The sequence below is a fragment of the Copadichromis virginalis genome, linkage group LG6 (genome assembly GCF_057382275.1).
Source record: "Copadichromis virginalis isolate Kocher_CV1m ecotype Utaka linkage group LG6, C_Virginalis_male_GT1.1, whole genome shotgun sequence".
Classification (NCBI taxonomy): Eukaryota; Metazoa; Chordata; class Actinopteri; order Cichliformes; family Cichlidae; genus Copadichromis; species Copadichromis virginalis.
In genome coordinates, this window is record NC_140623.1 from 7,024,333 (window position 1) to 7,036,529 (window position 12,197).

General features: G+C 46.7%; 2 protein-coding genes across 4 annotated transcripts; both read left to right on the forward strand.

The window, feature by feature from the left end:
- Positions 1-1,675: 1,675 nt before the first annotated feature.
- tmem109 (transmembrane protein 109) lies at positions 1,676-5,604 on the forward strand. Its single transcript, XM_085458409.1, has 3 exons — positions 1,676-1,966; positions 2,200-2,302; positions 3,258-5,604. The coding sequence occupies exons 1-3, from the start codon at positions 1,892-1,894 to the stop codon at positions 3,629-3,631; spliced, it is 552 nt and encodes a 183-aa protein (XP_085314535.1). The 5' UTR covers positions 1,676-1,891; the 3' UTR covers positions 3,632-5,604.
- stx3a (syntaxin 3a) lies at positions 4,035-12,153 on the forward strand. 3 transcript variants are annotated; one of them, XM_085458406.1, is made up of 11 exons: positions 4,067-4,095; positions 5,611-5,650; positions 6,110-6,184; positions 6,302-6,401; positions 6,482-6,556; positions 6,711-6,781; positions 7,098-7,206; positions 7,883-7,956; positions 8,776-8,910; positions 9,374-9,484; positions 10,552-12,153. In XM_085458406.1, exons 2-11 carry the CDS (start codon positions 5,621-5,623, stop codon positions 10,627-10,629), a joined length of 858 nt encoding a protein of 285 aa, XP_085314532.1. In that variant the 5' UTR covers positions 4,067-4,095; positions 5,611-5,620; the 3' UTR covers positions 10,630-12,153. The 3 variants fall into 3 exon arrangements, with proteins under 3 accessions (XP_085314533.1, XP_085314532.1, XP_085314531.1); XM_085458407.1 differs by lacking the exon at positions 5,611-5,650 and having other exon boundaries at positions 4,035-4,095; XM_085458405.1 differs by lacking the exons at positions 4,067-4,095; positions 5,611-5,650; positions 6,110-6,184; positions 6,302-6,401 and having other exon boundaries at positions 6,494-7,206.
- Positions 12,154-12,197: the final 44 nt, after the last annotated feature.

The window sequence follows — 12,197 nt, forward strand, 5'->3', positions numbered from 1 at the left end:
TGACATAATGAATGCTCTTGGTCCTCTTTCAACATTTGTGAAACCGTCTATCAGGAACCTCGGGGTAACCTTTGATTCTGCTCCTACCCTGGATGTCCACGTCAAATCTCTGGTTCGGTCCTGCTTCTATCATTTAAGAAGCATTACTAAATTGAGCCCTACAGTGTCTCATACTGAACTGGAGATTGTTATTCATGCATTCATTTCATCACGATTGGACTACTGTAATTCACTGTTTACATGTCTAAACAAAAACTCCCTGGAGCGTCTGCAGATTGTCCAAAATGCTGCAGCAAGGCTTCTGACAAAACATCTAAATACTCTCATGTAACACCGTTGCTTATACAGCTGCACTGGCTCCCCGTTGAATTCAGAGTCCATCTTAAGATTCTGGTTCTGACCTTTAAGGCTCTTCAAGAACAAGCACCAGCCTACACCATTGAACTTTTACAGCCCTATGCCCCTAGCAGGTCCCTGAGGTCTTGTGATCAGGGCCTACTTGTTATTCAGTATACAAGACTGAAAACCAAGGGTGACAGAGCTTTTGCCACTGTGGCCGCCAGACTGTGGACTCTCTTCCTCAGAACTTAAGATCTGCAGACTCAGTGATTACTTTTAAAAAACAGCTAAAAACATCTTTTTAAAATTGCATTTTGTTAACTTTTGACTGTTTTTGTTTTATACCTTGTGAAGCACTTTGTGATCTTTTATCTAGAAATGTGCTATATAAATAAAATTTTACTTACTTACTTACAAATATCACTGAATACGTTTCTGTGTTATTTTTACTGCCATATGGCAAAACGTGTGTTACGTGTTAAAGCTTGTTACCTTTTCAAACAAGTAACATTAATGCTGCCATCTCTTAAATGCTACCATTCGTATCATAAGCTACTGAAATGCACCCATGAGATGCATGTCAGGTTATTTTGAGAAAAATCGTTTTTCGAAAAACACCAAACAACTCACCTGGAAGAACCAGGTCAGTGGACAACTCACCTGGTTCTTCCTGCTCTTAAACAGACTCTCTGTTGTCTCTCTCTCCATCCTCCTTACTCCTTCTTTGCACTGACAATCACACACTAATTGTTTGAACTAGAGAATCACATCGAATTATTTGCTATTATAATTGCAGATAATTACTGCTGTGATGAAATCTAGGGGTGTCTGGGCACCCCTCCAAAAAGGTCTAAACTGGCCTATTGGGGCCACAACCAGTTTGTGGCTGAGCAGAAAGAGAAGAGAGAAAAGGAGAGCATGAGAACGAAACACAAGAACCAACAGTGGCACATACTTCCCTTTCCTCGTTCCTGTTTCTTTAAACTGTTTTATTAGACTGTGTCAGCTGCCAGAGGTTTTTACCAGTGTTCCTGTGAGGTCTGCTGCACCATCCTGTTTGAGCATTGAATTTAAATATTCTCTAACTGCACCCTAACATTACCAACATGAGAGAGAACAGACTTCTCACCTGCACAGATAAACAACGGCAACAAACAACCACAGCTCAGTCCGTGTGCAGTGCAGTGCAGCGTACCGTAGCGTACTGTTGTAGAGTACTGTGATGTGTAATAGAGTAGTGTTGTACTGTAGAGTACTGTGTTGTACTGTCGGGTACATAAGACTGTTTCATGTTGCATGCAGCTGCACACTCGTCCCAGCAGGGGGCAGACGTCCTTCATCATTCATACGGACTTTTTCCACATCCTGCTGGAAAAACTTGACCGCGGTAAAGTTGTGTACTTGTAGCTGGATGTAGTTTCCTTTGTAGTTCTTCGGAGTAGACAGTGTGATTAAGAAGCAGTGCTCACGGAAGCTGCTCACGGAAGCGTTTTTGGCGGGCTTTGTGCTCTCAGTTTAGGGGGAGACGGAGTTTGAGACTCTACCAGAGACCATGCAGCAAGTCCGGGACACCCTGGCTGACTTGGCCGAGCAGGGCACGACCTACCTGGGCAGGCTGGTGCCGAAGGTAAGAAGCGGAAGTAGTCCGGTCTCCGTGGAGCGGATTCTCGGCATCCAGTTTTGAACTTGTGTGTACACGATCAGGTTTTATCACCACACTAGCCCTGATTAGAAACCATAATAATTCGACATAAGCAGTTTAGGGACTGTTCGCTCTCGCTGACAGTCACATCAGTGAACTTTGGCCGTTTCTCTGTGTTCTTACCCTCACTGTTGTCTGAAACAAACCTGCCTCTGCAGCCTTTCTCTCAGGTCCTAGCTGTGGTTGCAGGCAGCGTGGCCGGTGCTCTCAATGTCCTGCTGCACTACGTCTCCCAGTTACTGCAGGCCTCTGGGATCCAAGGTGAGCATCGTTTGTTTCTGGGCTGCACTCAAGACCAGTTCAAATATAGCAGAAGTGGGTGCTGCCACCTTGTGGTGCCATCAAAGCCAGAGACTGTGGGCAAAGTTGTTTTTCCAGCCTTGACTCCCCTTTTGGATAAAAATGTTTGGTAGGTGCTTAACCTGCTGAGCATAAACCTTTTAATCAGAGATCCATGGAGCCTTGGACCTGTATCTGTTGGATGGATCAGCTGAATGACTTTATTAGAATCGAACTGAAGCTTGCTGCGCTTCACATAGAGGCGAGAATCTCAATATGAGCGACTCCGTACAAGAGCTGGTTCATGCCAGTAGTTTAACTCGCTGGCACTGTTATTCTGCCTGCCTATTGATCCTGGTTATTGGTTCTCCAATCAGCTGATTTCAGTTGGTGTGCAGGAGGAGGAAAATAATGGCTCAGTCTGCAGCGTGAGCATGGATGTTACTTTTATTATTACTGCACAAGGACGAGAGCGTGATGGTAAAGTAAACTGGACACATGCAGCTGCATTCTGCTGCTAACAGCATCAGCTGCACAGACAGCATGCTAACATGTTTGCTCTGTGCTCAGACCTGAATACTCCGACACAGATCACACGTGTGCGTCCTGCAAACCAGCAGCTGGGTTTATGTTGTTAAATGAGACCGTGAGTTTCAGGAAAGGAGTAATGTGAAATTAGTGTAACACGTAACTTTGTAGAGTAATAACTCCAACAAGGAGAGGAAACACTTTCAGCGTGCACAAACATTTGACCAGACAGCGTGTAGTTCATCTGCATGATGTAATGTCTTTGGTATGCAGTCAGAGATGGTGGAGCCTCTCACAGCAGAGCCAATGAGAACCCGGTGATAGCTCCCATCTGTAGCGTCGCAGTAAGAGTGTCAGTGGAAATGAGCAGCTTTGTATGAAATGTAATTTCTGGTGCTTTTTTCCACAGTTAGCCTTCCTACCAACAAAGTGACCCCAGAGGGCCTGATCTTCGTCATTCAGTGGGTCCTCGCAGCTCTCATCTGCTACTGGCTGATTTCTCTTGCCTTCCGATTGGTTGCCTCCACTCTGATGTGCGCCCTGTGGTTTCTGAAAGTCGGAGTCGCTTTAACCTGTTTTGTGCTCATCCTGAGCGACTACAACGTGGGCACGGAGGCAATGGCCATCCGACTGGCTGTCCTGCTGTGTGTCTGCGTCCTGCTGAACGTCGGGACTCGGGGAAGTTCCAGTGCGGCTAATCAAACTGCTCGCCTCGAGAAGCAGGTGAAGATCCTGGAGAGACGGCTGAGGGAGATGGAGAGGTGGACGAGGACAGAAGAGTGACGGAGAGAATCTTCTGACAGCCAAGTCAAACGACAGTCGCCCGAGGATCTCTGCATTTAGGATCGTTCTTCAAATTCACAGAAAGCACGGCACATTCCCAACAGACTGCTGAGCGGGAGCAGATCGAGCTCGTAGACGAGTTGATTGGATGCAGCTCCCTCCCAGATACGCCCACATATTTGGATGAAGTTTAATGAAAAACACTTTCTCCTCTTCCACCGTTCCTCTCCCTAAACACAGTGCTCTCCCAGAGCCCAATGCCTCACCCCAACTTCTGTTAGATTTGCCCTGCGAGCAGCAGCTGGTGGAGGCGCTCGTTACACCAGCAGCTGCATCGACTGGCTCTGGCTCCTCTACGTGTGGTCCTGTCAGATCACAGAGGCGTTTTCTTCTCACTGAATGTAGTTGCACTTCAGCTGCAGTGAATCAGGAGGAGGTGCAGGACAAGCTGACACATCGATCAGGTGATGGACTCCTAATCTCAGGCCTGTTTTCAGTCATTCCACTAATAAATAACTTTTCAAAAACATGCGCTCCTTTTTCTTTTCACCAAGTAAAAAAACAAGTTTGAGCATGACGTCGCGTCACACAGTCTCTCGCTCAGAGTCGTGCTGGAAGTAGGGCCTTGGTTCTGGTTGGACTGGTGCATGTCTACTTGTACTTTAACTATATTTAAAAATGGGGATGTTGAGCCTGCATCGTCTGAGCTACCTGCAGCGTTAACAAAGAAACAGATGAAGATGATGAATGGTGCTGGACTGATGTAAATGTAAGGTCTGCTCCTGAGTCTCCCAGGCTCAAATCCAGCTGTGGAGGAAAAGGTGCAGGTAGCGTGGACACTTTCAGGATGTCTGATCTGCTGCAGTCCCAGCCTGTCATTTGTGTTCATTTTTTAATCAGCGTAGGCTCCTTTGAATCATTTGCACAGGAACAGATGGGACCTGCACCTCTTGACTGTTTCACAGACAACATTCACATACTGAGAGTTTTTCCTCCACGTCACAAATGTTCTATTGTTCTTGTGATGGGTAAATAATAAGTAAACAGCTCTAGTTATGGTTGTTTTGTAGCTTCAACACAAACGTGGAAATGTTGTAATCAAAGCACCAAATAACGATAAATGCGCTGCAGGATCGGTGTGGTGAAAGAGTCGTACTGCCATCTGTGACATGGGAATAAACTCATTTGTTACAGACGTGGAACAAATGGCTTAAATGAGCATTTTGGGTCCAAGCAGTCCCTGCTTCAGAGTCGGGGACAGTCATCCTCCATGAGGGTGGGGTTGTCCTGGCAGTGACGAAGCAGGGACCTGGTGGAGCAGGCTGGGCAGCCTGGCCTGTGATGGAGTGCTGGGTGGGGAGCGTGCCCCTTCCTCCACCGCTGAACACGTGCTTCACGGTGCTGTGAGGTGGGTCAGGGCTGGGACAGCTCTGCTGCTGGGACTGGCTCGTTCGTGCATCCGAGGGACAGCAGGTCACAGGAGACTGCTGCCTGCTCTTATCACTCAGCCCCCCCGCCGCAGACGTCATCCTTATTCATGGTGCTTTCTTATCTATACAAATAATAAGACACAGTAGTAACACATCCTAAGACAAAGGCCAACTTCTGCTCTCCTTTCCAAAGAGAAAATCCACAGGCTGCCGTGTGGGAGGAGGGACCAGGAAGAGGTTTATCGTGGTCAACACTGTCGTCCTAATCCGCTCTTAGGGGATAGAGGCTTAGTGGGACCTCAGGTTAGGTTGATCACAACTTGTCTCAGACACAACCATCCACACGAGCAAGGCATTCATTGGTTTGCACGCATGAGTTATTTCACCCTCAGAAGTCTGTTCTCTTCTTAGTTCTGCGGATTCATTGAAGCAAACGTTTCTGTGGGCAGGTGTAGAGGCAGCAGCTCTGTGGACCTCAGAGAGCACACCTGCCACACTCCAGCTACACACTAGCTGTTTCTTTCTTTGTGTTTCTTTAATTCAACCAAGACTTCTGAAGATGAAAGACCGCCTGGCTCAGCTGAAGGAGGTAAGCAGGACTGTGCCGCTGTTTGCCTTCTCGTCGATGGCGCCTGCGTTGTTCGCACGGGGCCTGACTAGTCTGTACTATAGATGTCATGGTGCGAGGCGACTGCCCCACTGTGGAGCTCAACTGAATGTCAGAGATGTTAGCCGCAGACGTGAAACTCAAAGTCATGTTTCCAAAAGATACAGGAACTGCTTTCTTCTCATTCTTTTATATTCTGACTGAATTTATAGTGAAATCAGTAAGTCCTCATCAATCTTTCTTTAATGTGAGGAGCTGCTAATCACACAAACGACAATTAATCATCGTTTATTTTAGACGTGTCAGGCACCGATTCAAAGTGCAGCTGGTGTCATGTGACTCACACACAGGAAGTCGTTTCAGGCTCAGTACAAATGTTCTTGTCTTATCACAGAGACAGAAAACGTCAGTTAATAGTGTGTGTGTGTGTGTGTGTAACAGAAGAGCGATGCAGGTGGTGATGATATTGAGGTTCCTGTGGAGAGTGAGGCTTTCATGGATGATTTCTTTGCTCAGGTATGCAGTGTGTCTGTCTGCTCCACTTTACATGCATCATAACACAAAATGCATTTCTACTCTTTGATGCCTCCGTGTGTGTGTGTGTGTGTGTGCGTGCGTGTGTGCGTCTGTCAGATTGAAGACATCCGCAGCAGTATTGACAAGATTGACGAGAGTGTTACAGAAATCAAAAAACTCTACTCCACCATCCTGTCTGCCCCGACCTCCGACCAGAGTAATGCAGATAACGTGTTCAAATGTGCTGCCTGTGATTCTCAGTGTGTGTGCGTGACGCTCCATTTCCACCTCTTGCAGAAACACAGGATGATGTCGAGGCTCTCACCAATGAGATTAAAAAGTCGGCCAACAATGCAAGAAACAAACTGAAGAGTCGGTATTGGTTTGGTTTCCTTCTCCGGCACACTGTCTGGTTCCCGTTTGTACAAACATACGTGTGATCAGAATGTGTCTCTGTGGCACGCCTAATGTGTTGTTTACATGTGTGAGTAAAAGCAGTGGTGAACATTGTCCGTGTGTGCGTCAGGTATCGAGCGCCAGCTGGAGTCAAACGCCGACGAGAGGGCCTCGGCCGACCTCAGGATACGCAAGTCACAGGTCAGGCAGTCGTACAGTAGCTCTGATTCACCCGACCCGACCACACAGACAGAGCGCAGCACGCTGCTGTTTCTCTTGTGATGCCTTAAACATCCACACGTCACGTTCAGATCCACCGAGTGTAGCAGGCTCCACACACACACACACACACACACACACACACACACACACACACACACACACACACACACACACACACACATCCTTTTACATTCAGTGTCGGTGCAGTCCTCTGTCCTCAGGCTCGACTGTGAAGCTCGCCCACCGTGTGTGTGAGAGCCTGTCATTGGAGTGTCTGTGTTCTTGTCTCCCCCAGCACGCCATTCTGGCCAAAAAGTTTGTAGAGGTGATGACAAAGTACAACGAGGCTCAGGTGGACTTCAGAGACAAGAGCAAGGGACGGATCGCCCGCCAGCTGGAGATCAGTGAGTGCCAGCTGCTGATGATATGGTTACGTTTAAGCTTGATGTGGAGGAAACCACAGCTTCGGGATCCTTTATATTTCCCTTTTTTTTTTACAATATGTGAAGAGATTCACAGCATAAATGATCTAAATGCTCCTTAAAACCTCACAGTCGTTCCCCTGGACCCTAGTCACAGTGCTAACGCTGCCGTCTCCTGTCCTCTATCGTAGGTTTTATCAGGTTCAGGCCGTCAGACTAAAGAGAATTCGACTTTCTTTAAGCACTGACAGCTGCTACGCTTTAAACATATTTATGTGCCAACTTATTGTTGTGTACTGTGCTCAGATACATGTTTTAGTTTTTAAATAAAATGACAAATATCTGACAGAAAGAGCCGTGTGTGTGAATGTGTGGATGACTGGATATGTAAAGCGCTTTAGGGTCCTTAGGGACTAGTAAAGCGCTGTATAAATACAGACCATTTACCATTTACCATAAAAATAGCCAACGTGGTGTTTTTATGGTTTTACTGTGTCACATCAGCCCTAAAGGTTAACAACCACCTTTTACATCAATCAAAGTATTAATACAACAGGCACCTCGTAGTATTGTCAGTGTAATCACATGCTGTTGTGTGTACAGTCATGTTTCTACTGGCTGCTGCATGAACAAGTTCTTGTCTCTGTGATCTGTTCAGCTGGAAAAACAACGACCGATGAAGAGTTGGATGAGATGCTGGAGGGAGGAAACTCTGCAGTCTTCACAGCAGGGGTAAGCCTGCATGCATGCACATGCACGTGCATGCATGTGCATGCATGCGCACACAAACACCTGCAGCAAACCAGCGTCTTTGGCCAGAGGCACGAACTCTTAGTGGGTTGTGGAGCGCAGAGGCTGTTATAAACCAGGAACTATTGTCCTGCTGGTTTGTGTTTGATGGTGTCACTGTGATCTCCGCTCCACTGTCATTTAATGACATCTCCATGTGAATTCTCTCTGTGTGTTACATGAAAACTTGTCAGGGAAATGTCCCCTCACCCCCTGAGCCTGGTTCTGCTGGAGGTTTCTTCCTGTTAAAAGGGAGTTTTTCCTTCCCACTGTCGCCAAGTGCTGCTCATAGGGGGTCATATGACTGTGGCAGTTTTCTGTCTGTAGGGATCTACTTTAAAGCACCTTGAGGTGACCGTTGTTGTGATTTGGAGCTGTAGACTGTTCTAGCACACGGGTCAGCACAACTTTCATTTCACAACTATTTTTAATTATAAGGAGAAATAATTAAGTCAGCTAATCAACAGAAAACAAATTGTTATGTATTTGATAGGCAGTGCAGTCATTCCATTAAATTCTCGGCTTTTCAAATGCAGTGATTCTCTGCTTGTCTCGGTGTGTGTTTGTTATGTAGGCACGTTTCTTACTATTTAGTGTCGTTACAGCAAACTGGGAGATGTTAGCTGGACTTACAGGCAGATGTGATTTGTTTTAACCTGTAGTTTGGCACTAGCAGACCCTCTGTTTGTGAACATCCACTTGTTTGTGGTGTATTCTTTTAAGTTGTGTGTCTCTGGTCACCTCACACTCCCTCCCCCACAGATCATGGACTCTAAGATCAACCAGCAGGCCCTGAATGAGATCGAGGCTCGTCACAAAGACATCATGAGGCTGGAGAGCAGCATTAAAGAACTCCACGACATGTTTGTTGATATTGCCATGCTGGTTGAGAACCAGGTTTGTGAGATCCTGCAGCCCAAAGTATTCTCGAGCATTCACAGTTCTCGATTAACAAACTATTCTCACCCTCTGAGCTGCACTTCTTCCATTTTAGCCGTGTTATAAAACATGAAGGCTTGCTTCTCCTTCTTCCACTTTCTGCTGACTTGCATGGTTTGTGAAACTGAATAGTAGCCCTGTTTAGTTCTACTGTACATAGAGTCGTGCACAGCACAAGTTATTCTTTTAAAGCTTTTCAACAGTAACTCGCCCTGTTTCCCCAAAAAGCCCATCTTGCACAGAGCTTGTTTAACTGTGACTAAGTCCTTTCATGACTGAAGCTTCAGTGTGCAGCCGATAAGAAAAGTCATGTGTTTCTGACACAGTGGGGTACGCTCCCACTTCCTGTGTAAACAGCAGACAGGCACAAATCTTACTTTCATTAACTTTGTGTTGTCTCTCGTGTTGTGTGCCCTGCTAGGGTGGGATGATTGACAGAATCGAAAGCAACATGGACCAGTCGGTGGGCTTTGTCGAGAGAGCCGTGGCCGACACCAAGAAGGCTGCCAAATACCAGCAGGAGGCCCGCAGGGTGAGTGCAGAGAGGAGAGAGGGACTGTGGCAATGCGTTAGTGCTCTGGGTCAGTGTTTCCTGTAACGATGGCATCGGCCTATCATCGAGCAGACAAACCACTAGTGAAGGTTAGATGCTGAAGTTGCACACGCTGACTGTACCCGTGAGTAAGAAACACCTGCTGCTGTTCCTGCTGCAGTGCGTCTCTGAGTAGCTTACCATCTGAGCCATGTTCCTGCTACAGCATGTCACAGCGTGCTACAGCGTGCTACAGCGTGCTACAGCGTGTTACAGCGTGCTACAGCGTGCTACAGCGTGTTACAGCGTGCTACAGCGTGTTACAGCGTGCTACAGCGTGCTACAGTGTGTTACAGCGTGTTACAGCGTGCTACAGCGTGTTACAGCATGTCACAGTGTGTCACAGCGTGCTACAGCGTGCTACAGCGTGTTACAGCGTGTTACAGCGTGTTACAGCGTGCTACAGCGTGTTACAGCGTGCTACAGCGTGTTACAGCGTGTTACAGCGTGCTACAGCATGTCACAGCGTGCTACAGCGTGCTACAGCGTGTTACAGCGTGTTACAGCGTGCTACAGCGTGTCACAGCGTGCTACAGCGTGCTGCAGTGTGTCACAGCGTGTTACAGCGTGCTACAGCGTGTTACAGCGTGCTACAGCGTGTTACAGCGTGCTACAGCGTGTTACAGCGTGCTACAGCGTGCTACAGCGTGTTACAGCGTGCTACAGCGTGTTACAGCGTGTTACAGCGTGCTACAGCGTGTTACAGCGTGCTACAGCGTGTTACAGCGTGCTACAGCGTGTTACAGCGTGGTGCAGCCACGTTCAGATCCTTCTGGGGAAAAATGTCTTTTTGTGAAGCAAACGGGTTAAACCTCACTGGCTTGTGTGCTCCGGTCACTTTGAGACTGTTGTGTTTTGGGCACTTTAGGGCCCTGTTCAGACCCTGGGGGCCTGGGCTGTAGATGTAGGGTGTGCTTTAGTCTTGCTCGGCCTGACCGGGAGTCATCTTGTTTAACACCACCTTCTGTCTCTGACCCCTCCCCCCCCGAACCAACTTGTCTCTCCAGAAACAAATGATGATCTTCTGCTGCTGCGTGATTTTGGCTGTCGTCCTGGGTTCATTTGTCTACAGCTTCATCAAATAGAGACCCTAATGAAGAAAGTCTCCCACCATCTGAGGCCACGGGAGGCCGCAGGACACTCAGTTTGCTCTAATTTCATTACATATCAGGAACAAAGCGCCACATTTATGATCAGTTCAATCAGAAAAACATGACGATAGCTTTCTTCTTCATGGCCTCGCTCCAGTCTGTGTCCCTAACCTGTCCAATAACAAACTGAATATGACTGTGTGCACAAAACAGAAAAGAAAAGCTGGAGACCTTTCAGTGCAGCGACCGACACGTCAATAATCCCACCAAGAATGTCCACATCATAGGGCTACATGCATGTTTAATGTGTTAGCATCAGCTCATCATTACTTAGCTGTGCTCAGTGCAAATGTGTGTGATACGTCTTACCCTAACCCTGCTGCAGTTGATCTGCTGTGGAGCGATTTTTCAGAACCAAACTTGGAATTTGAAAATGTGCAGCATGAAAGGTCACCAACAATCAGGGCCAAGCCTGTGAATTACTGAGTGTGACTGCTAGCATGCTCCATTTCATTTTCATTCACTGATTTGTCCACTTATCATATCCATATTCAGGAAAGTGCACCTGATTTGTAAACAACTTTTGAATAATGCAGCCATGAAAAGCTTTTATTAGGAAGATTAGCTGTTGTGTTGCTGTGTAAGGAATAAACAGCAGAGGGTGTCCATTAATATTAGAGTGATTACAGCAGGTGCTGGTACCTGACACACCTGTGCTGTAGACTGCATCCTGCCCCGTGTCCACAGCAGGCCCGTCGAGAGGCCTTTGGGATTCACAGTAAAAATCCACGTAGTGAGCTTTTAACCTTGAAGTGATTAAAAATGGCTCATCTTAGATAGTGTGACTCAGGAATTGATGTTCATTTTAAATGTGTAAGATTAGAAATACAAATCATTTGATGATTCAGGTATTTGGTTTAGATCGTTGTTATTTGTGTTTATTACGACTCATGTTTGTATAATGTGCTTGTGTGTCTGTTTTTATGCTTGTTATTCTGGCACTTGCTCTGACCCACACTGTGGTGTTGGATGCAGTACAGCCCACTCGTGAACTGAGAGCCTGCTCTCCTATATTAATATTTTTGAAAATGTGTATTCCAATAAAATTCCAATTGGAAGTTTTCTGAGGCGTCTGAACAAACTGATGGCAGACTATTTAGTTGCGCAGTGTGTTCAGAAAAATAACCTGGAAGATTTGTCCTGCCGGGAGAGGTCATCGATTATCGACAGGCAGCTGTTGTGTGACAATGAACTATCACAGATTTTATTCATATTCAAATTTGATCCTAGGACCGCTAAATATCAAATTCCGGGGATTGAGGTGTGCATTCACAGGGACACGCTGTAAGGTCTGGTCTGCCGATGCTTCCAGCGCTTCATCGTTAGCTTCTTTGTACACGCTGTGTGTTTGTGTCTGCTGCTGACTGAAGGCCGTGGCTCTGAGCACGGCGAACTATTTGTAAAAGTGCATCGTTTGTAGTTTTCTTCACTTTTTGAATAAAAGTCAATCTGTCAGTTACTACACTTCCACTTCCATTTTATTTCACCATAGCGTTTGCCGA